The 22836-nt window shown below is 72.6% G+C and overlaps 1 protein-coding gene across 4 annotated transcripts; it reads right to left on the reverse strand.

Annotated features, from left to right (window-relative positions):
- Positions 1-3516: 3516 nt before the first annotated feature.
- DHODH (dihydroorotate dehydrogenase (quinone)) lies at positions 3517-11823 on the reverse strand. Of its 4 annotated transcripts, XM_089781586.1 has the most exons (9): positions 11667-11823; positions 10934-11146; positions 9381-9580; positions 8936-9018; positions 8103-8290; positions 5485-5598; positions 5054-5207; positions 4822-4981; positions 3849-4038 (listed from the first exon to the last, which is right to left on the reverse strand). In XM_089781586.1, exons 1-9 carry the CDS (start codon positions 11682-11684, stop codon positions 3984-3986), a joined length of 1185 nt encoding a protein of 394 aa, XP_089637712.1. In that variant the 5' UTR covers positions 11685-11823; the 3' UTR covers positions 3849-3983. The 4 variants fall into 4 exon arrangements, with proteins under 4 accessions (XP_089637709.1, XP_089637710.1, XP_089637711.1 ...); XM_089781583.1 differs by lacking the exon at positions 4822-4981 and having other exon boundaries at positions 3517-4038; XM_089781584.1 differs by lacking the exon at positions 4822-4981 and having other exon boundaries at positions 3517-4038; positions 10934-11143; positions 11667-11792.
- Between the last annotated feature and the right edge of the window lie 11013 nt (positions 11824-22836).

Here is a 22836-nt window from a genome sequence, read left to right on the forward strand (position 1 = left end):
CCGGTGGCACGGAGCCGGGTGCAGGGGCCGTAGGGAGGGCGCCAGGGCCGGTGGCACGGAGCCGGGTGCAGGGGCCGTAGGGAGGGCGCCAGGGCCGGTGGCACGGAGCCGGGTGCAGGGGCCGTAGGGCAGGGCGCAGCGCAGGGCGCCAGGGCTGGTGGCACGGAGCCGGGTGCAGGGGCCGTAGGGAGGGCGCCAGGGCCGGTGGCACGGAGCCGGGTGCAGGGGCCGTAGGGAGGGCGCCAGGGCCGGTGGCATGGAGCCGGGTGCAGGGGCCGTAGGGAGGGCGCCAGGGCCGGTGGCACGGAGCCGGGTGCAGGGGCCGTAGGGAGGGCGCCAGGGCCGGTAGCACGGAGCCGGGTGCAGGGGCCGTAGGGCAGGGCGCAGCGCAGGGCGCCAGGGCCGGTGGCACGGAGCCGGGTGCAGGGGCCGTAGGGAGGGCGCCAGGGCCGGTGGCACGGAGCCGGGTGCAGGGGCCGTAGGGAGGGCGCCAGGGCCGGTGGCACGGAGCCGGGTGCAGGGGCCGAAGGGAGGGCGCCAGGGCCAGTGGCACGGAGCCGGGTGCAGGGGCCGTAGGGAGGGCGCCAGGGCCGGTGGCACGGAGCCGGGTGCAGGGGCCGTAGGGAGGGCGCCAGGGCCGGTGGCACGGAGCCGGGTGCAGGGGCCGTAGGGAGGGCGCCAGGGCCGGTGGCACGGAGCCGGGTGCAGGGGCCGTAGGGAGGGCGCCAGGGCCGGTGGCACGGAGCCGGGTGCAGGGGCCGAAGGGAGGGCGCCAGGGCCAGTGGCACGGAGCCGGGTGCAGGGGCCGTAGGGAGGGCGCCAGGGCCGGTGGCACGGAGCCGGGTGCAGGGGCCGTAGGGCAGGGCGCAGCGCAGGGCGCCAGGGCTGGTGGCACGGAGCCGGGTGCAGGGGCCGTAGGGAGGGCGCCAGGGCCGGTGGCACGGAGCCGGGTGCAGGGGCCGTAGGGAGGGCGCCAGGGCCGGTGGCACGGAGCCGGGTGCAGGGGCCGTAGGGAGGGCGCCAGGGCCGGTGGCACGGAGCCGGGTGCAGGGGCCGAAGGGAGGGCGCCAGGGCCAGTGGCACGGAGCCGGGTGCAGGGGCCGTAGGGAGGGCGCCAGGGCCGGTGGCACGGAGCCGGGTGCAGGGGCCGTAGGGAGGGCGCCAGGGCCGGTGGCACGGAGCCGGGTGCAGGGGCCGTAGGGAGGGCGCCAGGGCCGGTGGCACGGAGCCGGGTGCAGGGGCCGTAGGGAGGGCGCCAGGGCCGGTAGCACGGAGCCGGGTGCAGGGGCCGTAGGGAGGGCGCCAGGGCCGGTAGCACGGAGCCGGGTGCAGGGGCCGAAGGGAGGGCGCCAGGGCCGGTGGCACGGAGCCGGGTGCAGGGGCCGTAGGGAGGGCGCCAGGGCCGGTGGCACGGAGCCGGGTGCAGGGGCCGTAGGGAGGGCGCCAGGGCCGGTGGCACGGAGCCGGGTGCAGGGGCTGTAGGGAGGGCGCCAGGGCCGGTGGCACGGAGCCGGGTGCAGGGGCTGTAGGGAGGGCGCCAGGGCCGGTGGCACGGAGCCGGGTGCAGGGGCCGTAGGGAGGGCGCCAGGGCCGGTAGCACGGAGCCGGGTGCAGGGGCTGTAGGGAGGGCGCCAGGGCCGGTAGCACTGATCCGGGTGCAGGGGCCGTAGGGAGGGCGCCAGGGCCGGTAGCACGGAGCCGGGTGCAGGGGCTGTAGGGAGGGCGCCAGGGCCGGTGGCACGGAGCCGGGTGCAGGGGCTGTAGGGAGGGCGCCAGGGCCGGTAGCACGGAGCCGGGTGCAGGGGCCGTAGGGAGGGCGCCAGGGCCGGTAGCACGGAGCCGGGTGCAGGGGCCGTAGGGAGGGCGCCAGGGCCGGTAGCACGGAGCCGGGTGCAGGGGCCGTAGGGAGGGCGCCAGGGCCGGTAGCACGGAGCCGGGTGCAGGGGCCGTAGGGAGGGCGCCAGGGCCGGTAGCACGGAGCCGGGTGCAGGGGCTGTAGGGAGGGCGCCAGGGCCGGTAGCACTGATCCGGGTGCAGGGGCCGTAGGGAGGGCGCCAGGGCCGGTGGCAGAGTCCAGGATCCTAGGGATGACTCCCATGGCCGGCGGGGGGAGGGTAGCCTGGCGTTCTCCTGCCGAAGGGAAGGAGCGGAGCTGCCCTTCCTGCTGCCAAACCCAGCCAGACCCACCCACACCAGGCCCCTCCCCAGCCACCTCTGGCCTCGCTCCAGCCCCCTTTGCTCCCACAGGCAGGGGCGCCCTGTGCCAAGTTACTGGAACCTGCAGAGCCCGGCCATGGAGCAACCGTCCACCCCCACCCGCCCTGAGCCGGCCCAGGGAGCTGAGTTGCTCCGGGCACCGAGACTCTTCGGGGCAGCATAGGGCCTGGGGCGCAGGCAGAGGCCAGCACAGGGCACAGGGGACGACCCGGCGGGGCCCCGTCCCAGCCCCCCGTCCCCAGCCAGACGGGACGCGCAGCCGGCCCGCAGAGCGGAAGGTTTGTTGGTTCGCAGAGACCCGGCCTCCCGCAGGGGACGGCAGCCAGCCTTGTTCCTCCATGGGCCCCGGGGTTCCCCCAGCGCCCAGGCCCTGCGCCCCGCCTCCCTTCTCCCTCCGGGAAGAGCCTTATCTGCTCAGGCTGGGCCTGGGTGTCTGGGCCAGTCCACACGTGGGTGAGTCCGTGGGGATCACAGCCCAGCCAGGAGAGAGCCGGGTCCCAGCCAGCCCCCCCCACTACAGCACACCGGGAAGTGGGGGCTGGGAGGCCCCTCTGCTCCCCCAGAAGGGGTGTCCAGCTGGGCTGCCACATGCCCCTGGGCCTGGCTCTCAGCCCCCCAGCCCCACACATCCCCTGGGAAGAGCACCACCGGGGCAGCTCTGCCTGCCAGGGAGAGCCCCCGGCTCAGGGCCCTGCGGGAAGTTTTCCCTGGCAGGCCTGGGAGCCCCGGGCCAGAGCCCAAGGCCTGCTGCTGGCTGGCTGGCTGCCCAGGGACCGTGTTCCTGCTGCACGGACACCCCAGCCCCTTGTGCCATTGCCCTCCAGCAGCACTCGAGGCATCTGGCGCCTGCTCGTCGGGCCAGCCCCTGCCCACGGAGCACACGAGGGGGGCCAGGCCCAGCCCCCCAGGCAGCTGCCTGCCACGAGCCCTGGGCGACCTTTGCCCAGGAGCAAAGCCGACGCATCCTGAGCGGGGAACCAGCTCGTGCAGCCTCGACTCCAGCTCCCCTGCTCGGCCACCCAGGGCGCTACCGCACGCAGCCGGCTCCACCCACTAGGCCCGCAGCCCCTCCGACCACGCCAGGGCAGAGTCCCCCAGCAGGGGCGGTACCTGCCCAGCCCGCCCCTACAGAGCGGGGGAGCGGCCCCCCGGACGCAGGCAGCTCTGCCCGTGCCCTCGGCTCAGCCCCTCCGGCAGCAGCAGGCCGAGCTCTTCCCTGCCGCCTGGAGAGGGCCCCGGGCCCCTCCCTGCCTCCCCGAGCGGCACAGGGCCCGGCGCAGCCCACAAGGGAGGTGAGACTGAACGGGCAGCAGGTTTACTGAGAGGCAGAGCCCCAGGCTACAGCACAGGCAGGGCCAGAGCAGGGCCCGGTGGCCACGCAGCGGCATGGAGCAGGGCTGCGTGACGCTCCTCGGCCCCGGGGAGAGCGGGGCAAGTCCCTTCCCACGGAACCGGCCTCACCCGCCTGCCAAGGCTCCTGGGTCCGCTTCACAGGGCGGGGCCTTGGCTGCCCCACCCTGCCAGCACCGCTCAGCGGGGCCAGGCCTTGCTCAGGCGCCGGGAGCCCTCCCCACACGCCCAGGGCAGCAAGCAGAGGCCTCAGTGGGTCACTAGCCCCTCGCCCAGACCCGCGGGGGCAGCTCAGTGCAGAGCCCCGGCTTGTCCCACGCCAGGGAGGTGCCCGACGGTCCTGGGGCGCTGCCGCCGCTCCCGGTCCACTGCCGGCGCCGCCCAGCGGGCAGGGCCAGCCCCAGCCCCCCACGCTGTCAGCTCCGGTGATCGGCTCCGACGGCCTCGGCGACGCTCCGGAATCCCTGCTCCCTGGCCGAGAACAAAGCGCTGTGAGCTCTCCCCCGCCACCGGCACCGCCCCCCACCCCCTCCTCCCCCGCCGCCCCGGCCTCCGTCCCCCGCCCCCACCCCCTCCGCCTCCTTCCCCGCCGCCCCGGCCTCCGGCCTCCTCCCCGCCGCCGCCCCCCACCCCCTCCGCCTCCTCCCCCGCCGCCACCCCGGCCTCCGTCCCCCGCCCCCACCCCCCTCCGCCTCCTTCCCCGCCGCCCCGGCCTCCGGCCTCCTCCCCCGCCACCCCCTCCCCGCCACCGGCGCCGCCCCATCCCCCGCCCCCTCCCCTGCCACCAGCGCTGCCCTGGCCTCCGTCCCCCGCCCCCTCCCCCGCCACCAGCGCCGCCGTCCCCCGCGTCGCCCCGGCCTCTGTCCCCCACCCCCCAGCACCACCCCGGGCGCCGTCCCTGTCCCCTCCCCCGCTGCCCCGTTTCCCCCCCCCCAGCCTCTGTCCTCTCCAGCCTCCATCCCCTGCCCCCTCCCCCACCGCTGGCGCTGCCCCGGCCTCCGTCCCCTGCCCCCTCCCCCAGCGCCACCCTGGCCTCCATCCCCCGCCGCCGCCCCAGCCTCCGTCCCCGCGCCCTCCCCCGCTGCCGGTGTCGCCCCGTCCCCCGCCGACCCCGGGGCAGAGAACGTTCCACTTGCAGCCGCACAGGCCCCGGGACGTCAGCCGCAGCAGCAGCAGCCCCGCACCCCGGGGGCTGGAGCCAGGCGCCCGCCTCTCGTACCCAGAGCACCCAGGGCAGCCCGGCCCCACACGCACCTCAGCAGGGCCTCCAGCTCCCGTTTCACAGCCCCCACCACAGGGGGCCCCCGGTAGGTGAGCGCCGTGTACAGCTGCACCAGGGAGGCCCCGGCTCGGATCTTCTCCAGGGCGTCCTGCCCGCTGCTCACCCCGCCCACGCCGATGATGGGCACCCGGCCTGGAAGGAGGAGGGGCGTGAGGGGCGGCGCGGGCCCGGCGTGGGGCGGGGCAGGGCGGGGCGCCCCCTTACCTTGGGTGAGGGCGTACATCTCGCGGACGGTCTGCGTGGAGAGCGCTCGCAGGGGCTGCCCGCTGAGCCCGCCGGCCTCGGCCCGCAGGGCGCCCCGCAGGCTGCTGGGACGGCGCGTGGTGGTGTTGGTGACGACCAGCCCGTCCACACCTAGCTGAGTCACGGAGGGCACACGGTGGCAGGAGAGCTCCCGGCCGGCGTCCTGCCCAGCCCTCCCCAGGGGGGCTCAGGAGTGAGACGGCTCCATCCATCGAAAGCCGCTGTGGAGGGGGTGCCCCCAGCTCCTGGCCGCGCCCTCCTCTCCCGTTCTCCTCCCTGCCCCTCTCCCCAGCGCCCTCCTCCAGGCCTACCACTTCCCCCTCCCCGCCAGCCCTGCCTGCCCGCCCCCTGGGTACCACGAGGCCCGCACCGCAGCGCCAGCCTGCCCCTACCTCGGTCACCACGCTGGCTATGTCCCGCTTGTCCTGGGCACTCAGGTCAGGGGCGATCTTCACCAGGACGGCCGGCTTGCGCTCACACGGCAGGGCATCCCTCTCCGCCAGCACCTGCGGGGCGACACCGGGGCCGAGCGGCTGCAGCGAGCGACGCCCCTCGACTCAGCTCCGCCAGGCGCAGCGCGTGGCCGGCTCCCGGCTGGCTTGCGAGGGGAAGAGGCAGGTCCTGGCCCTGCTCGCCCTGCACGCACCTTCCAAAGCCGGCCCGGCCCGGCGCAGTCGAGCACTGCCAGCCGCTGGCCGGGCGGAGCAGTAGGGGCTCTGGGGGCGGGTCCGCTACCGGATTTTGGTAAGAAAACGCAGAGCCCGGCTGTGCGGTGCCAGGGGAGCCTGGGAGGGGCTATTGAAAGCTGCGCTGTTGCCCTCAGGCACGTCTGGCTCGCTGTACCTTTTACAGGCGCCCGCCACCGACTGGGAGGGGCACCTGGGCATGCCAGGGCTCCTGGCCTAGAAAGGACATAGGCTGGTCCTCATGGGATCAGCCCCACTGTGGGAGGCCCCAGCCCCCCGGAGAACAGTGGAGTCCCCGCCGCATGGGCAAGGGGATACAGGGTCCTGGGGGTGCGTCCGTCTGGGTCTTTGCTCCCGCCCTTGGCTCCAGAAGCACCTTGCTAGGGACGAGGCCGGGACGGACTCCCGCCCCCAGCCTAGCACGGGGCAGGCTCCAGGCTGCCAAGCCAGCACTTCCCATCTCTGCTAAGAGCCTGCCCCGAGCTCTTGGGGACTGGCGTGTGCGATGGGCTTGCTGTAACCAGCCTGCCCTGGCTGTTACTGATAAACCTCTGCATGGCCCGCGCGCTCCTCGGGCCAGAGCCCAGGTCTACATTGCCCTGGGCCTGGCGCTGCTCCTTCGGGCCTGGGGGAACCTGTCGGGAGTGGGGGATGGGTTAGAACAGTGGTCCCCAACATGGGGCGCATGGTGCCGGCCCCGGGTGCGCAGAGGACGCGCAGCAGCCCCAAAAGGTTGGGGTCCACTGGGTTATAACCTCTCCCCTGTGTGGGGGGGGGCTGGGGGGTCACAGGGAGCACTGGGGTGTCTGAGGGGAGGTGGGGGATGGGTTATAACCTCTCCCCTGTGTGAGGGGGGCTGGGGGGTCACAGGGAGCACTGGGGTGTCTGAGGGGAGGTGGGGGATGGGTTATAACCTCTCCCCTGTGTGAGGGGGCGCTGGGGGGCACAGGGAGCACTGGGGTGTCTGAGGGGAGGTGGGGGGTGGGTTATAACCTCTCCCCTGTGTAAGGAGGGCTGGGGGGCACAGGGAGAACTGGGGTGTCTGAGGGGAGGTGGGGGATGGGTTATAACCTCTCCCCTGTGTGAGGGGGGCTGGGGGGCACAGGGAGCACTGGGGTGTCTGAGGGGAGGTGGGGGATGGGTTATAACCTCTCCCCTGTGTAAGGGGGGCTGGGGGGCACAGGGAGCACTGGGGTGTCTGAGGGGAGGTGGGGGATGGGTTATAACCTCTCCCCTGTGTAAGGGGGGCTGGGGGGCACAGGGAGCACTGGGGTGTCTGAGGGGAGGTGGGGGATGGGTTATAACCTCTCCCCTGTGTAAGGGGGGCTGGGGGGCACAGGGAGCACTGGGGTGTCTGAGGGAGGGGGGGGATGGGTTATAACCTCTCCCCTGTGTAAGGGGGGCTGGGGGCACAGGGAGCACTGGGGTGTGTGAGGGAGGGGGGGGATGGGTTATAACCTCTCCCCTGTGTAAGGGGGGCTGGGGGCACAGGGAGCACTGGGGTGTCTGAGGGGAGGGGGGATGGGTTATAACCTCTCCCCTGTGTAAGGAGGGCTGGGGGGCACAGGGAGCACTGGGGTGTGTGAGGGAGGGGGGGGATGGGTTATAACCTCTCCCCTGTGTAAGGGGGGCTGGGGGCACAGGGAGCACTGGGGTGTCTGAGGGGAGGGGGGATGGGTTATAACCTCTCCCCTGTGTGAGGGGGGCTGGGGGGCACAGGGAGCACTGGGGTGTCTGAGGGGAGGTGGGGGATGGGTTATAACCTCTCCCCTGTGTGAGGGGGGCTGGGGGGCACAGGGAGCACTGGGGTGTCTGAGGGGAGGTGGGGGATGGGTTATAACCTCTCCCCTGTGTAAGGGGGGCTGGGGGGGCACAGGGAGCACTGGGGTGTCCGAGGGGAGGTGGGGGTGGGTTATAACCTCTCCCCTGTGTAAGGAGGGCTGGGGGGCACAGGGAGCACTGGGGTGTCTGAGGGGATCTGTTTGTACAGCTTCTTGCTGGCCAGAGCAGTAGCTGACGCGCTCGGTGGGGCTGGTTCGGGGCCTCGTGGGGAAGAGCCCCCAGGTGGGGCTGTAAGTCGCCCTGGTTCTGAGCAATTCGCCCTCATCTGCCCCTCAGAGCGGTGCCCCCGCAGTCCTGGCCCCGCTCCCCTCCCCAGGAAAACAGCACAGCCCCCGGCACTGCAAAGCGAGACCCAGCCCCGGGCGGATTCCCAGCGGGGCAGCAGCCAGGCAGTAGGGGCAATGGGGCCAGCCAGCCCCACCATGCTGCACCCGGAGTCAATGGGGTGGGGCGGGGCGGGGCGGGGCGGGGCAGTCCCCCACCTTGGCCAGCAGGCGGCGCAGCTCGGCTTGGCCCTGCAGGTCCCGCAGCCCCGGCGTGTTCGGACTGGACACGTTCACCACCAGGTAGTCGGCCAGCGGGCCCAGCGTCCGGACCCCGGCCACGTAATCCGCTGCCACGTCCGCCGACCCCTTGTTCTTCCCCAGGTTTACTCCCAGGGGCATCCCCGCTGGAACACACGTGGCCTGCTCAGGAGGGCCCCCCGGCGTGGGGCCCAGCCCCCCGGCGACGCATCGCCACTGCTAGCACGTGCCCAATGGCGGCTGCTGGGCCAGCCCCAGCGGGCCTGGCCAGGCACGAGGCATGCAGCAGCGCGAGGGAGAGGGAGGGCCCCAGACGCCGGCGCTGCCCCGCACGGACGCCAACCCCGTGGCTAACCGAGAGCAGCTGTGCGCGTGCCCGACCCACTGCACCGCCCCCCTGCCATGTGGGCCCGGCCCCTCCAGCTAGCACGCCTCTGCCCACGCTGGGGAGCGCAGGATCGCGGCGGCGGCCCACCCCCACCCATCTGGCGAGCCCGGGGCCCAGCTGCCCCAGGCAACTTGGAGTGGCCACTGCGGAGGCCGGCGACTCCCTCTCCCTCGATGCCGTTATGGAGCCGCCAGCCAGGGACCGGCAAAGCTCTCCCAAGCCACGGCCAGCCGGCTCCTGCCCTGAAGCAAGGGAGGCCAGTGCCCGGAGTCCCAACCTCAAAGCCTCCTCAGAACCCCACCACGCCCAGGGCCTCAGCGAGAGCCTGTGGAACTCCCTGCCACAGGTAAACCCGGCAGCAATATGGCTCTCCTGGGAGCCGGGCTCCGGAACGGAGCTTTACCTTCTGTGAGCCGGAGCTGCGCTCCCTGGCGGCCCCGAAGCCGGCGCTCCACCGCGGCATGCCCGTGGCTGTTAAAGCCGTACCTGCAGGGGCGAGGAGAGGCAGCATGAGCTGCAACCACCCCCGCCCAGGAACCAGGCAGGGAAGGGAGGCCCACAGATTCCTTGCGGGGCAGGGAAGGGGCTGCTGGCTGCCAGGCCTGGGGTCACGAGCCATACCCCTACAGTGAGCCCCCAGCGTGCCGCCCTGCAGTGCCGCTGCTCACTGCCCCCCCCCCCCGCCCCCAAGGCTCAGGGCTCACTCAGCTCCCTCCCTCCTCCAGTCCCCTACCAGCCTCAGCTGCGGCCTTCCTGGCTCTGTGGCTGCAGGACGACGGAGGAGGGAACGGAGAAACGCTGCCCTCACCCGCCGGCCTGACAGCGCAGCCGTCCCCCGCCCAGCCTACCTGTTAATGACGGCCTGGTCCTCGGGCAGCCGGAACACCCGCGGCCTGGGGTTCCCCTCCTGGGGGAGAGGGGTGACACTGCCCACCTCCACAAAGCCAAAGCCCAGCTTGGAGAGCCCGTCCACGGCCTCGCCGTGCTTGTCAAAGCCAGCCGCCAGGCCCACCGGGTTCCGGAACCGCCGGCCCAGCACGCACACCTCCTGGGGGAGCGCACAAGGCCCAGTGACCGCCACGCACAGCGCACAGCACACGGCCCACCCCTCGCACAGCCCGCCCTGCGCCACGCACAGCCCGCGCCCAGCCCGCCCCTCGCACAGCCCACCCCTCGCACAGCCCGCCCTGCGCCACGCACAGCCCGCGCCCAGCCCGCCCCGCGCACAGCCCTCCCCTCGCACAGCCCGCGCACAGCCCGCCCCTCGCACAGCCCACCCTGCGCCACGCACAGCCTGCACCCAGCCCGCCCCTCGCACAGCCCGCGCACAGCCCGCCCCTCGCACAGCCCACCCTGCGCCACGCACAGCCTGCACCCAGCCCGCCCCTCGCACAGCCTGCACCCAGCCCGCCCCGCGCACAGCCCGCACCCACCCCGCCCCTCGCACAGCCCGCCCTGAGCCACGCACAGCCCGCGCCCAGCCCGCCCCTCGCACAGCCCGCCCTGCGCCTCGCACAGCCCGCGCCCAGCCCGCCCCTCGCACAGCCCGCGCCCAGCCCGCCCCTCGCACAGCCCACCCCTCGCACAGCCCGCCCCTCGCACAGCCCGCCCTGCGCCACGCACAGCCCGCGCCCAGCCCGCCCCTCGCACAGCCCACCCCTCGCACAGCCCGCCCTGCGCCACGCACAGCCTGCACCCAGCCCGCCCCTCGCACAGCCCGCACCCAGCCCGCCCCTCGCACAGCCCGCGCCCAGCCCACCCCTCGCACAGCCCGCCCTGCGCCACGCACAGCCCGCACCCAGCCCGCCCCTCGCACAGCCCGCCCTGCGCCACGCACAGCCCGCGCCCAGCCCGCCCCTCGCACAGCCCACCCTGCGCCACGCAAAGCTGGCACCCAGCCCGCCCCTCGCACAGCCCATGCACAGCCGGCCCCTCGTGCAGCCTGCACCCAGCCCGCCCCTCGCACAGCCCATGCACAGCCGGCCCCTCGTGCAGCCTGCACCCAGCCCGCCCCTCGTGCAGCCCGCCCTGCACCACGCACAGCCGGCACCCAGCCCGCCCTACGCCACGCACAACCCGTGCTCAGCCCGCCCCGCACCACGCACAGCCTGCCCCCAGTCTGCCCTGCACCTCCCACAGCCCGCCCTGCACCACGTACCTCGCCCAACCCACCCCGCGCCGCCCACAGCCTGCACCCAGCCCAGCTCCTCGCACAGCCCAGGGGCACCCAGCTCTAGCACTGGGCGTAGCCACGAGAGCAGCTCAGACAGGTTACTGAGCATGGGGGTGCGAGCATCCCCCGCGTGGGGAGAACACGGACCCCACCTCACGCCGGGACCTTCCCCTACAGCCCCCCACGCCCGACAGCCCCCAGGGCTCCCCCAGTCCCCTCGGGACCCACCAGCACGGCGGGGTCACACGTGGCCGCGCGGGGTGCGAGCCCCAGGCTGAGCAGGCGGATGGCGAGCGTGTGGGCGGCCTCGGGCCCCAGCAGCCGCTGCAGCCCTGGCATGAGGCGCTCGGCGTAGAACCGCTCCTCGCCCGCCGCCGCCAGGGACGCGGCGCAGAGAAGGGCGCCCCCGCCAAGCACCACCGCCGCCTCCCGCACACGCTGCTGCAAGGGGGAGCGGTTAGCCACCTGCCCGGGGGCACGGCCTGTGCCCCCCCGCCCCCAGGGCCCCCCAGCGCCCCGCCCCCCAGTGTCCCCCGCCCCACTGCCCCTGCCCCCCAGGGCTCCCCCAGCGCCCCGCCCCCCAGTGTCCCCCGCCCCACTGCCCCTGCCCCCCAGGGCTCCCCCAGCGCCCTGCCCCCCAGTGTCCCCCGCCCCACTTTCCCTACCCCCAAGGCTCCTCCAGCGCCCCGCCCCCCAGTGTCCCCCGCCCCACTGCCCCTGCCCCCCAGGGCTCCCCCAGCGCCCCGCCCCCCAGTGTCCCCCGCCCCACTTTCCCTGCCCCCCAGGCTCCCCCAGCACCCCGCCCCCCCAGTGTCCCCCGCCCCACTGCCCCTGCCCCCCCAGCGCCCCGCCCCCCAGCATCCCCCGCCCCACTGCCCCTGCCCCCCAGGGCCCCCCCAGCGCCCCGCCCCCCAGTGTCCCCCGCCCCCCAGGGCTCCCCCCAGGGCTCCCCCCCGGTCACCCGCAGGGACGGCGCCATCGCTCCGGCGAGTGTCGCACGCGGAGCCACCCCGCCCACAGCGCGCTGACAGGCGGACAGCCCAGCCAATCGCGGTGGAGCCCGAGGGCGGGGCCCGCCTCCGCACAGCCTGGGGCAGCGCCATAGAGCCAGGCGTAAGCCCCGCCTACTGCCCGGAGCCCCGCCCCCCGGGACAGGACCCACGTGTCTGTCGAGTGGCCAGTGGCCGCCCTGGGGCGGGGCAGGGAAGGGGGGGCGGAGCCTGGGGGCGGGGCAGGGAAAAGGGGGGGCGGTGCCTGGGGCGGGACAGGGATGGGGGGGGCGGTGCCTGGGGCGGGGCAGGGAAGGGGGGGCGGTGCCTGGGGCGGGGCAGGGATGGGGGGGCGGTGCCTGGGGCGGGGCAGGGAAGGGGGGGCGGTGCCTGGGGCGGGACAGGGATGGGGGGGGCGGTGCCTGGGGCGGGGCAGGGAAGCGGGGGCGGTGCCTGGGGCCGGGGCAGGGAAGGGGGGCGGTGCCTGGGGCGGGGCAGGGATGGGGGGGCGGTGCCTGGGGCGGGACAGGGATGGGGGGGCGGTGCCTGGGGGCGGGGCAGGGAAGCGGGGGCGGTGCCTGGGGCGGGGCAGGGAAGGGGGGGCGGTGCCTGGGGCCGGGACAGGGAAGGGGGGGCGGTGCCTGGGGCGGGGCAGGGAAGGGGGGCGGTGCCTGGGGCGGGACAGGGAAGCGGGGGCGGTGCCTGGGGCGGGGCAGGGAAGGGGGGGCGGTGCCTGGGGCCGGGACAGGGAAGGGGGGGGCGGTGCCTGGGGCGGGGCAGGGAAGGGGGGGGGGCGGTGCCTGGGGCGGGACAGGGAAGCGGGGGCGGTGCCTGGGGCGGGGCAGGGAAGGGGGGGCGGTGCCTGGGGCGGGACAGGGAAGGGGGGGCGGTGCCTGGGGCGGGACAGGGAAGGGGGGGGCGGTGCCTGGGGCCGGACAGGGATGGGGGGCGGTGCCTGGGCCGGGACAGGGATGGGGGGCGGTGCCTGGGGCGGGGCAGGGAAGGGGGCGGTGCCTGGGGCGGGGCAGGGAAGGGGGGGCGGTGCCTGGGGCGGGACAGGGAAGGGGGGCGGTGCCTGGGGCGGGGCAGGGATGGGGGAGGCGGTGCCTGGGGCGGGGCAGGGGAAGGGGGGGGCGGTGCCTGGGGTCGGGACAGGGATGAGGGGGTGGTGCATGGGGCGGGGCAGGGAAGGGGGGGCGGTGCCTGGGGGCGGGGCAGGGATGGGGGGCGGTGCCTGGGGCGGGGCAGGGATGGGGGGTGGTGCCTGGGGGCGGGGCAGGGATCGGGGGCGGTACCTGGGGCCAGTGCAGGGACGAGGGGGGGCGGTCCCTGGGGCCAGGGCGGGGGGGGGGGGCAGTGCCTGGGGACAGGGTAGGTATGGCGGGAGGGCGGGGGGGCAGGGTGGGCGTCCCAGGCCAGGGTGGGGGCCCAGGGCCGGGCCAAGGATGTCAGGGCGGGGGTGGGGGACACACAAGGAGGGGAGAGGGGCCCAGCCGTTATGCTGGTAAGAAGCAGGCCGGAAAGGCGATGGCAGTGAGTGCCAGGAGCCGGCGCGTGGAAAGCGCGTCCTGCCGGCAGTGCCTGGTGACCGGTCCGTCGGGCGCCGGCGCGTGGAAAGCGCGTCCTGCCGGCAGTGCCTGGTGACCGGTCCGTCGGGCGCCGGCGAGTGGAAAGCGCGTCCTGCCGGCAGTGCCTGGTGACCGGTCCGTCAGGGCGCCGGCGCGTGGAAAGCGCGTCCTGCCGGCAGTGCCTGGTGACCGGTCCGTCAGGGCGCCGGCGAGTGGAAAGCGCGTCCTGCCGGCAGTGCCTGGTGACCGGTCCGTCAGGGCGCCGGCGAGTGGAAAGCGCGTCCTGCCGGCAGTGCCTGGTGACCGGTCCGTCGGGCGCCGGCGCGTGGAAAGCGCGTCCTGCCGGCAGTGCCTGGTGACCGGTCCGTCAGGGCGCCGGCGAGTGGAAAGCGCGTCCTGCCGGCAGTGCCTGGTGACCGGTCCGTCAGGGCGCCGGCGAGTGGAAAGCGCGTCCTGCCGGGAGTGCCTGGTGACCGGTCCGTCAGGGCGCCGGCGAGTGGAAAGCGTGTCCTGCCGGCAGTGCCTGGTGACCGGTCCGTCGGGCGCCGGCGCGTGGAAAGCGCGTCCTGCCGGGAGTGCCTGGTGACCGGTCCGTCAGGGCGCCGGCGAGTGGAAAGCGCGTCCTGCCGGCAGTGCCTGGTGACCGGTCCGTCAGGGCGCCGGCGCGTGGAAAGCGCGTCCTGCCGGCAGTGCCTGGTGACCGGTCCGTCGGGCGCCGGCGAGTGGAAAGCGCGTCCTGCCGGCAGTGCCTGGTGACCGGTCCGTCGGGCGCCGGCGCGTGGAAAGCGCGTCCTGCCGGCAGTGCCTGGTGACCGGTCCGTCAGGGCGCCGGCGAGTGGAAAGCGCGTCCTGCCGGCAGTGCCTGGTGACCGGTCCGTCAGGGCGCCGGCGCGTGGAAAGCGCGTCCTGCCGGCAGTGCCTGGTGACCGGTCCGTCGGGCGCCGGCGAGTGGAAAGCGCGTCCTGCCGGCAGTGCCTGGTGACCGGTCCGTCAGGGCGCCGGCGCGTGGAAAGCGCGTCCTGCCGGCAGTGCCTGGTGACCGGTCCGTCGGGCGCCGGCGCGTGGAAAGCGCGTCCTGCCGGCAGTGCCTGGTGACCGGTCCGTCGGGCGCCGGCGCGTGGAAAGCGCGTCCTGCCGGCAGTGCCTGGTGACCGGTCCGTCGGGCGCCGGCGAGTGGAAAGCGCGTCCTGCCGGCAGTGCCTGGTGACCGGTCCGTCGGGCGCCGGCGAGTGGAAAGCGCGTCCTGCCGGCAGTGCCTGGTGACCGGTCCGTCGGGCGCCGGCGCGTGGAAAGCGCGTCCTGCCGGCAGTGCCTGGTGACCGGTCCGTCAGGGCGCCGGCGCGTGGAAAGCGCGTCCTGCCGGCAGTGCCTGGTGACCGGTCCGTCAGGGCGCCGGCGCGTGGAAAGCGCGTCCTGCCGGCAGTGCCTGGTGACCGGTCCGTCAGGGCGCCGGCAAGTGGAAAGCGCGTCCTGCCGGCAGTGCCTGGTGACCGGTCCGTCAGGGCGCCGGCGAGTGGAAAGCGCGTCCTGCCGGCAGTGCCTGGTGACCGGTCCGTCGGGCGCCGGCGCGTGGAAAGCGCGTCCTGCCGGCAGTGCCTGGTGACCGGTCCGTCGGGCGCCGGCGCGTGGAAAGCGCGTCCTGCCGGCAGTGCCTGGTGACCGGTCCGTCAGGGCGCCGGCGCGTGGAAAGCGCGTCCTGCCGGCAGTGCCTGGTGACCGGTCCGTCAGGGCGCCGGCGAGTGGAAAGCGCGTCCTGCCGGCAGTGCCTGGTGACCGGTCCGTCAGGGCGCCGGCGCGTGGAAAGCGCGTCCTGCCGGCAGTGCCTGGTGACCGGTCCGTCGGGCGCCGGCGCGTGGAAAGCGCGTCCTGCCGGCAGTGCCTGGTGACCGGTCCGTCGGGCGCCGGCGAGTGGAAAGCGCGTCCTGCCGGCAGTGCCTGGTGACCGGTCCGTCGGGCGCCGGCGAGTGGAAAGCGCGTCCTGCCGGCAGTGCCTGGTGACCGGTCCGTCGGGCGCCGGCGAGTGGAAAGCGCGTCCTGCCGGCAGTGCCTGGTGACCGGTCCGTCAGGGCGCCGGCGCGTGGAAAGCGCGTCCTGCCGGCAGTGCCTGGTGACCGGTCCGTCAGGGCGCCGGCGCGTGGAAAGCGCGTCCTGCCGGCAGTGCCTGGTGACCGGTCCGTCGGGCGCCGGCGCGTGGAAAGCGCGTCCTGCCGGGAGTGCCTGGTGACCGGTCCGTCAGGGAGCCGGCGAGTGGAAAGCGCGTCCTGCCGGCAGTGCCTGGTGACCGGTCAGTCAGGGCGCCGGCGCGTGGAAAGCGCGTCCTGCCGGCAGTGCCTGGTGACCGGTCCGTCGGGCGCCGGCGCGTGGAAAGCGCGTCCTGCCGGGAGTGCCTGGTGACCGGTCCGTCAGGGCGCCGGCGCGTGGAAAGCGCGTCCTGCCGGCAGTGCCTGGTGACCAGTCCGTCGGGCGCACGTCGGTCTCACTGGCCAGGCCAGGCTGACTGAGCGGGGGATGGCGATTTGAGACTCCTCTACGGCTTGGCCTGCAGGGCCGAACCCAAAGTCTAGCGGCAGGATGGTCCCTGCTCATCCGTGGAGCCCGTGGAGCGTGGTGCTCAGGCCTCTGTCCGAGGTGTTAGCGATTGTCAGGTGCCATGGGGTGTCTCCAGGGCGCTGTCAATGCTGCTAATTCAATTCAGCCTCGGACAATGGCTGTTTCCTGGTTATCTGCAAGATTCCCACTTGTGGCTCACCTCCACACCTGTGCTGCCGTCCCGCTCACCGTGTGCTGGGGGTGCCCAGGCACACCCTACTGGCTTAGGGTTGCCAGGTGTCAGTTTTCTACCGGACAGTTCGTTTTTTGGGGCTCTGTCCGGTAAAAAAAAAAAATCCAGAAAATACGAGACGTGTGCAATGTCCGGTATTTTCTGGTTTTCCGACTGGGCACCCAGAAGCCTGGCGGGGGAAGTGGCTGGGAGGCGGGGCACGATTGGCGCTGGGAGCCCTGGTTGCGTGTGAGGCAGAGGGGCAGCCCGGTCCGTGCTCCCGTGCACTGGTCAAGCGCATGGTGGAGGCGCAGCTGGACTGACTCACGCTTCGCCTGGACCGTGCGGGGGGTGGGAGCGCCCTGGGATCTGCACTGGCCGGGTGAGTCCCACTCCCCACCGGCTGATACGCTCCTACCTCCTTTTTCCCGTCTCCCCAGAGGTTAACCCCCCCACAGTTTTGTTCAATAAAGAGAGTTTCTATTTTTGAACACACGTGTCCTTTATTTTGTACATCTGGAAAGGGGACTAGGGAGGGGTAAGTGGAAGGAGGTGAGGGAGGAATGGGGTACGAGCCCCCAATGGGGAGGACTGGGCTGGCTCTGCAGGCTCCTCGGGGTGGAAACTCTCCTGCAGCCCCCCGATTGACCCCCCCGGATGGCAGCCTGTGGCAAGTGCAGCCGGGCTGATGGCCGAGTGCTGTGGTGTGCCGAGTGTGGGCACTCAGGGCACTCCAAGCCAGGACTGCTTTGCAAGTGGGGAACCCCTGAGAACTGTCTGTCCGGGGTGGGGGTCGGGTCCCTTTAAGCACAGCCCTCGGCTAGCCTGAGACAGCAGCTCCACGCTCTAAGTCCTAATCTGATGCCCTGCCGGCACTGCTTCCGGCCATCGGTTCAGGGTCCACTCAGTGTGGACATGCTAGTTTGAATTAGCAAAACACTAATTTGAACTAGTTTTTAAGTCTAGATGCGCTAATTTGAATTAGCTTAGTTTGAATTAACTAAGTTAGTTCGAATTAGTGCTGTAGTGTAGACATACCCTCAGTGACATCCTGAATGCAAGCTCCCGGTAAGCAGCACGCCTCTCGAGATTCCAGGTCCGGACGGCAGAGGGATGGCTCAGTCCCTCTTAGGAGGGAGTCCCCGACCACCACCACCCGTCGTTTCCTTTTGTGGGGGTGGCCGTGGAACCCCCATCCGTAGGACTACGCATCCCATGTGTGATGGCGCGTTGGGGGTTCCCCGTCTCCTGCACCCCGAAATGGCACAAACAGACTCCACCAGCCAGTGGAATTGAGGGTGGTTTATTGCTCCTCCAGCACAGCGCAGCACAGATGTAATCTGGTCACAGGAACTGGGCTAGGATGCCTCAGGCCCCCTTGAGATGGGGGAGACTGGGCCCCTAAACTCCAGCCCCTTCCCCTAGGCTCTCCTCCATGCCCTCCGACAGCCAGCAACCAACTCACTAACTTCCAGCCCTGCCCCCCAGCCAAGGCAGCATTCCACCTTCCTTTGTTCCTCTCCATGGGGGGTGTCTGGCCACTGGTTTGCATAGTGACTCATCCTGTTTTGCTGGGTCGTGGTACCCACAGCAGCCAGTGGGGGTTCCCCCAGAGCCAGCAGCATAGAAACCAGCCAGGTACCCCCACTACGTCACACCATGCCTTCCAGTAGATGGTGTTCCCTTCTGGTTTCTTCCTTGTGAGGTCCCTTCCAGAGCTTTCAGCACTGCAGAGCCTGTGGAGAGAGCCTGAAAGTGATTGCTTTCCTCTATAGCATCGGGGGATTCCCGTGCTGGCCTTTTTCCCCTTCTAGAAGTTACATGCTGCCAGTTGTTCCTTCCCCCGGTGGCACCAGACGGAAGCACCCGGGGCAGAGTCCCATGGGGCAGTCTGGCGTCCGATCGCCCCTTGCCCACCAGTTGCTGGGGTTGCCAGACGTTCCAACAAGGGCCCCGGACACTCTTGCCCCTGTGCCCCGATGGCCCTCGCGCCGGCCGTGGGACATGCCCAGCAGCTGTTTGCTCCTTCCTACCTGCCCAGTGTGTTTCCCGAACACAAAGCTCAAACTCCGGACTGTCCGGTTCAAACCCTGGCAGGCCTGGCGGCTGCGCCTGAACGAGACGCTTTCGGCTCAGCGGCAGGGGTCAGTGCTGGCACCCTGGGGCCTGGGGACGCAGCCCGTGGCCTGTGCCATGCAGGCAGCAGCCGGCCATGCGTGCCTCTCCCATGACACCACGGAAACACAGCCCCCCCGGGGTTCCCGCCCCAGGGCAGGCTGCCAGCCCAGCCCCGGCAGGTGTGCAGCTCCCCGCGCCCTGCCTGGAACACCGTGTCCTCCACCGGCCTTTGTGCTGGGCCAGCAACCGCCTCGCCCTCTGCAAACAGCGCAGCGCCCTGGCTGCCGGGCAGGCAGGTGGGACGCGCTGGCCTGTTTGCTCAGCCGTCGGGGCCCGAGCTGGGCGGGCTGGCTCAGGCCTGGAGGAGAGCGGCCGGCCGGTATAAAGCGCAGGGCAGCACGGGGCGGGCAGCCACAGCCGCCGGTGCCATGTGCCTGCCAGCAGCGATGTGGCTTTGGCTGTATTTGGCAAGTGCTGCCCAAGCCGGGCCTGGGCCCGGGTGCCCCTGGCCCCAGCAGCACGCGGGAGCTGCCTGCTACGAGTTTGTCAGGCTCCCAAACAGCTTCTGGGGCGCCCAGGCCTGGTGCCGGGCCAGTGGCGGGGGCCTGGCGCAGCCCTGGGGCCCGGAGACGCAGGGTCTCCTCAGCAGCCGCCTGGCGGAAGGGGAGGAGTGGTGGATCGGCCCGGGAGAGCAGCCACATGCCAAGAGCCCAGGTGAGGGCGAGGGGGCTGGGACACGTGCGGGGACAAGGGCCTGGGGGGCTCGGCCTCTCTGGCCGGCAGTGCTAAGGCACATCCAGGGCTCAGGGCAGCCCTGGGCCGTCGCGGGGACGCTCCAGCAGCCCACGGCAGGGCGGCAGTCTCGGGCCCCCACACCAGCACCAGCCAAGCCGGGACCCGGGCCTCTGGCGCCAAAGCTCCTGCCTGAGGAAGAGCGTCAAAGCGCCGCCCACATGGCAGCGCCCGCCGAGCCGAGATCGGCCGGGGGCCGCAGGTGACGCAGCCGTGGCCTCTGCTCTGCCCGGCAAGCCCGGGGGCACCTGCCTGGCTGCCGCGGGGAGCAGGGCCCGGTCTGCGCACTGGGGAGATGCCAGGCCCTGCCCAGTGCCACACGCAGGCCGCGCTCTGCAGCCAGGCCTCATGCCCAGGGCTGGGCGACGCCGCACGCGCATGGCTGCCTGCACCAGTGAGAATCCCCCAAAGAGCCTGCCCAGCCAGCAGCAGGGTCACTGCCCCACGTCTCCCCCGCAGGCGACTCGGTCCTGCCGGCGGGAGCAGCCGTGACTCGCGCCCCTGCCAGGTGCACGTCCATCATCAGGGACGCGGGCTCCGTCTGGTCCCGGAGAGGCACCTGTGTGCGGGAGCTGTACTTCATCTGCCAGTTCGGTGAGCGCTGCCTGGGAGCGGGGCCAAGCCGGGCGCCCCGGGCGTTACGGGAGCGGGGCCAAGCCGGGCACCCCGGGCGTTACGGGAGCGGGGCCGAGCCGGGCGCCCCGGGCGTTAGGGGAGCGGGGCCAAGCCGGGCACCCCGGGCGTTACGGGAGCGGGGCCGAGCCAGGCGCCCCGGGCGTTACGGGAGCGGGGCCAAGCCGGGCGCCCCGGGCGTTAGGGGAGCGGGGCCAAGCCGGGCACCCCGGGCGTTACGGGAGCGGGGCCGAGCCAGGCGCCCCGGGCGTTACGGGAGCGGGGCCGAGCCGGGCGCCCCGGGCGTTAGGGGAGCGGGGCCAAGCCGGGCACCCCGGGCGTTACGGGAGCGGGGCCGAGCCAGGCGCCCCGGGCGTTACGGGAGCGGGGCCGAGCCGGGCGCCCCGGGCGTTACGGGAGCGGGGCCGAGCCGGGCGCCCCGGGCGTTACGGGAGCGGGGCCGAGCCGGGCGCCCCGGGCGTTAGGGGAGCGGGGCCGAGCCGGGCGCCCCGGGCGTTACGGGAGCGGGGCCGAGCCGGGCGCCCCGGGCGTTACGGGAGCGGGGCTGAGCTGGGCGTTATGGAAGCGGGGCCGAGCCGGGCGCCCCGGGCGTTACGGGAGCGGGGCCGAGCCGGGCGCCCCGGGCGTTACGGGAGCAGGGCCGAGCCGGGCGCCCCGGGCGTTACGGGAGCGGGGCCGAGCCGGGCACCCCGGGCGTTAGGGGAGCGGGGCCGAGCCGGGCGCCCCGGGCGTTACGGGAGCGGGGCCGAGCCGGGCGCCCCAGGCGTTACGGGAGCAGGGCCGAGCCGGGCGCCCCGGGCGTTACGGGAGCGGGGCCGAGCCGGGCGCCCCGGGCGTTAGGGGAGCGGGGCCGAGCCGGGCGCCCCGGGCGTTACGGGAGCGGGGCCGAGCCGGGCGCCCCGGGCGTTAGGGGAGCGGGGCCGAGCCGGGCGCCCCGGGCGTTAGGGGAGCGGGGCCGAGCCGGGCGCCCCGGGCGTTAGGGGAGCGGGGCCGAGCCGGGCGCCCCGGGCGTTACGGGAGCGGGGCCGAGCCGGGCGCCCCGGGCGTTAGGGGAGCGGGGCCGAGCCGGGAGCCCCGGGCGTTACGGGAGCGGGGCTGAGCTGGGCGTTATGGAAGCGGGGCCGAGCCGGGCGCCCCGGGCGTTACAGGAGCGGGGCTGAGCCGGACGCCCCGGGCATTACGGGAGCGGGGCTGAGCCGGACGCCCCGGGCGTTACGCAAGGGTGGGGAGCTGTGCATGGGTGGGGCTCTTGGCTCACCCCCGTGAGTCTGATGGGGGCGGAGCGGCTGGATCCGGCGCAGTACAGAGGAGCTGGGTAAGGGAGCCAGAGCCTGCGTGTGGAAGGGAGAGTCCCACAGATTGATCCCGGTCGCTAGAGACTTGCTCTCTGTGGCCAGAGTCCAGGCCAGGACACTCCTGGGCATCACTGGCCTCTCACCGGAGGGCCGAGGGTTCCCACACCTGCTCCCTCCCCAGCCCCCGCCCCAGCCCCTCTCCAGCCGCTCTTGGAGCAAAGAGACGGGGTAGATGGAGCCGCCAGACCCCGGCCCTGGGAGGCCCCTGCTCCCTGGGGAGGCACTAGGAGCAGGCCGGGCACGCCTGGTCTGCCCCAGGGTCCCTTCAGGCCCTTTGCCATGGTGCCTGGAGGCCGTGCGTGGGGGCAGGGCCGGCCCACAACATTTTGGCACCTGAGGCGGGGAGCTCAATGACGCCTCCTTGCCCCTCGCTGCAGCAGCAGCAGACACAAGACTCTACACTTCTCCGGCCTAGTGGTGCCCCCCCCCCACAGTCCGGCACCTGAGGCGGCCGCCTCAGCTGTCCTCATGGTAAGGCCGGCCCTGCATGGGGGCAGGTGGGTTTCGTGTTTATTGACTGTCGGGGTGACGGGCCGGGCCAGGTCTGGGCACGGCTGAGGGCGTCCCCTCCGGGCGAATTGCTCAAACCAGGGCCGCTTACAGCCCCGGCCTGGAGACCTTCCAAACAGGCCACACACCGGTCACACCGAGCGCTGCAGCTGCCGATCCGGCCAGCAGGAACCTCACGAGCAAAACCCCTCGGACACCCAGCTCTCCCTGTGCCCCACTCAGCCCCAGGCCTAACACAGGGGAGGGGTTCTCGGACCCATCTCACCCACCCCCATGCCAAGAAACCAGCCACCAGTCCCAGTCAATTTACACTCTGGATCCCACCCACACACCACGCTGGGCCAGTCCTTCAGCATCTACCACCTAGAGCTTTATTACGAAGAAAGAAAAGCCTGAGAGTGAGGTTGAGGAGAATCCGTCACCTGCATCGACTCTCCCAGTTCTCGACACAGGCTCGTAGCAGGGACGTTCTAGCTCCTGGCTTACAAGTCTCTGGTTACATCCTATGTCAACACGGGTCCACGGTTCTTCCCGGCTCGTGGTTCCTGCAAGGCTGCATCTGGGATCAGAAACAAAACTCAAGACAAGATGGAGGGTGCACATGGCGCTTATAGACCTCTCCTGAGTCCTGGCATCTTCCTGGCCAGAGCAGGTCACTGCAGGTCACATGGTCCATTGACCTAGCCCTGTGTCCCAAGTCAGCAACCGTTATCCTGGCTGGCTCGCAGATCTCCAGACATGCCTCAGGTGGGTCTCTGGCACTTAGCTCTATTGTCCATGGAGCCTCACTCATTAGCATAGCCACTGGCTGAGCGTTCCTTGCCAGCGCTCTGCCTCAGCCTGAGAATTTTCCAGCATCAACACAGCGTCCATGTTTGTAACTCCACACACAGACATCACACAAGCACATGAATAGCACACGCAGAACCAGTAGAACAGGAGCTTTCATGTGACACCTCACATGGCCCCCTTTGTATACACTTTGGGGGCAACCCCCCCGGGGGCAGCAGTGACCTGGCTGCTCCCCTAAAAATCCACTAACGTGACAGTCGGCTCCTGAAGAGGTCCCAGGGCCAGTCACTGAAAGGGATCTCAGGCTCGGAGCCCCAAACAGAGAGCAGGGCCAGGGCAGTGCAGCCACATCCAACGCTCGCCTCTGTGCTGCACTTCCCACAGATCCCGCCCTGGAGAGACCCTCGGGCGCTGCTCACCAAGCAGGGGAGACCAAGAGAGAAACCTCACAGGGGAACAACCGGCCACTTGCAGGGACCGACAGGGCCACCGGGCCGGCCGCGGGTAAGGGACCGACACGGCCACCGGGCCGGCCACGGGTAAGGGACCGACAGGGCCACCGGGCCGGCCGCGGGTAAGGGACCGACACGGCCACCGGGCCGGCCATGGGTAA

Source organism: Pelodiscus sinensis, chromosome 12 (genome assembly GCF_052426305.1).
Source record: "Pelodiscus sinensis isolate ZL-2025 chromosome 12, ASM5242630v1, whole genome shotgun sequence".
Taxonomy (NCBI): Eukaryota; Metazoa; Chordata; order Testudines; family Trionychidae; genus Pelodiscus; species Pelodiscus sinensis.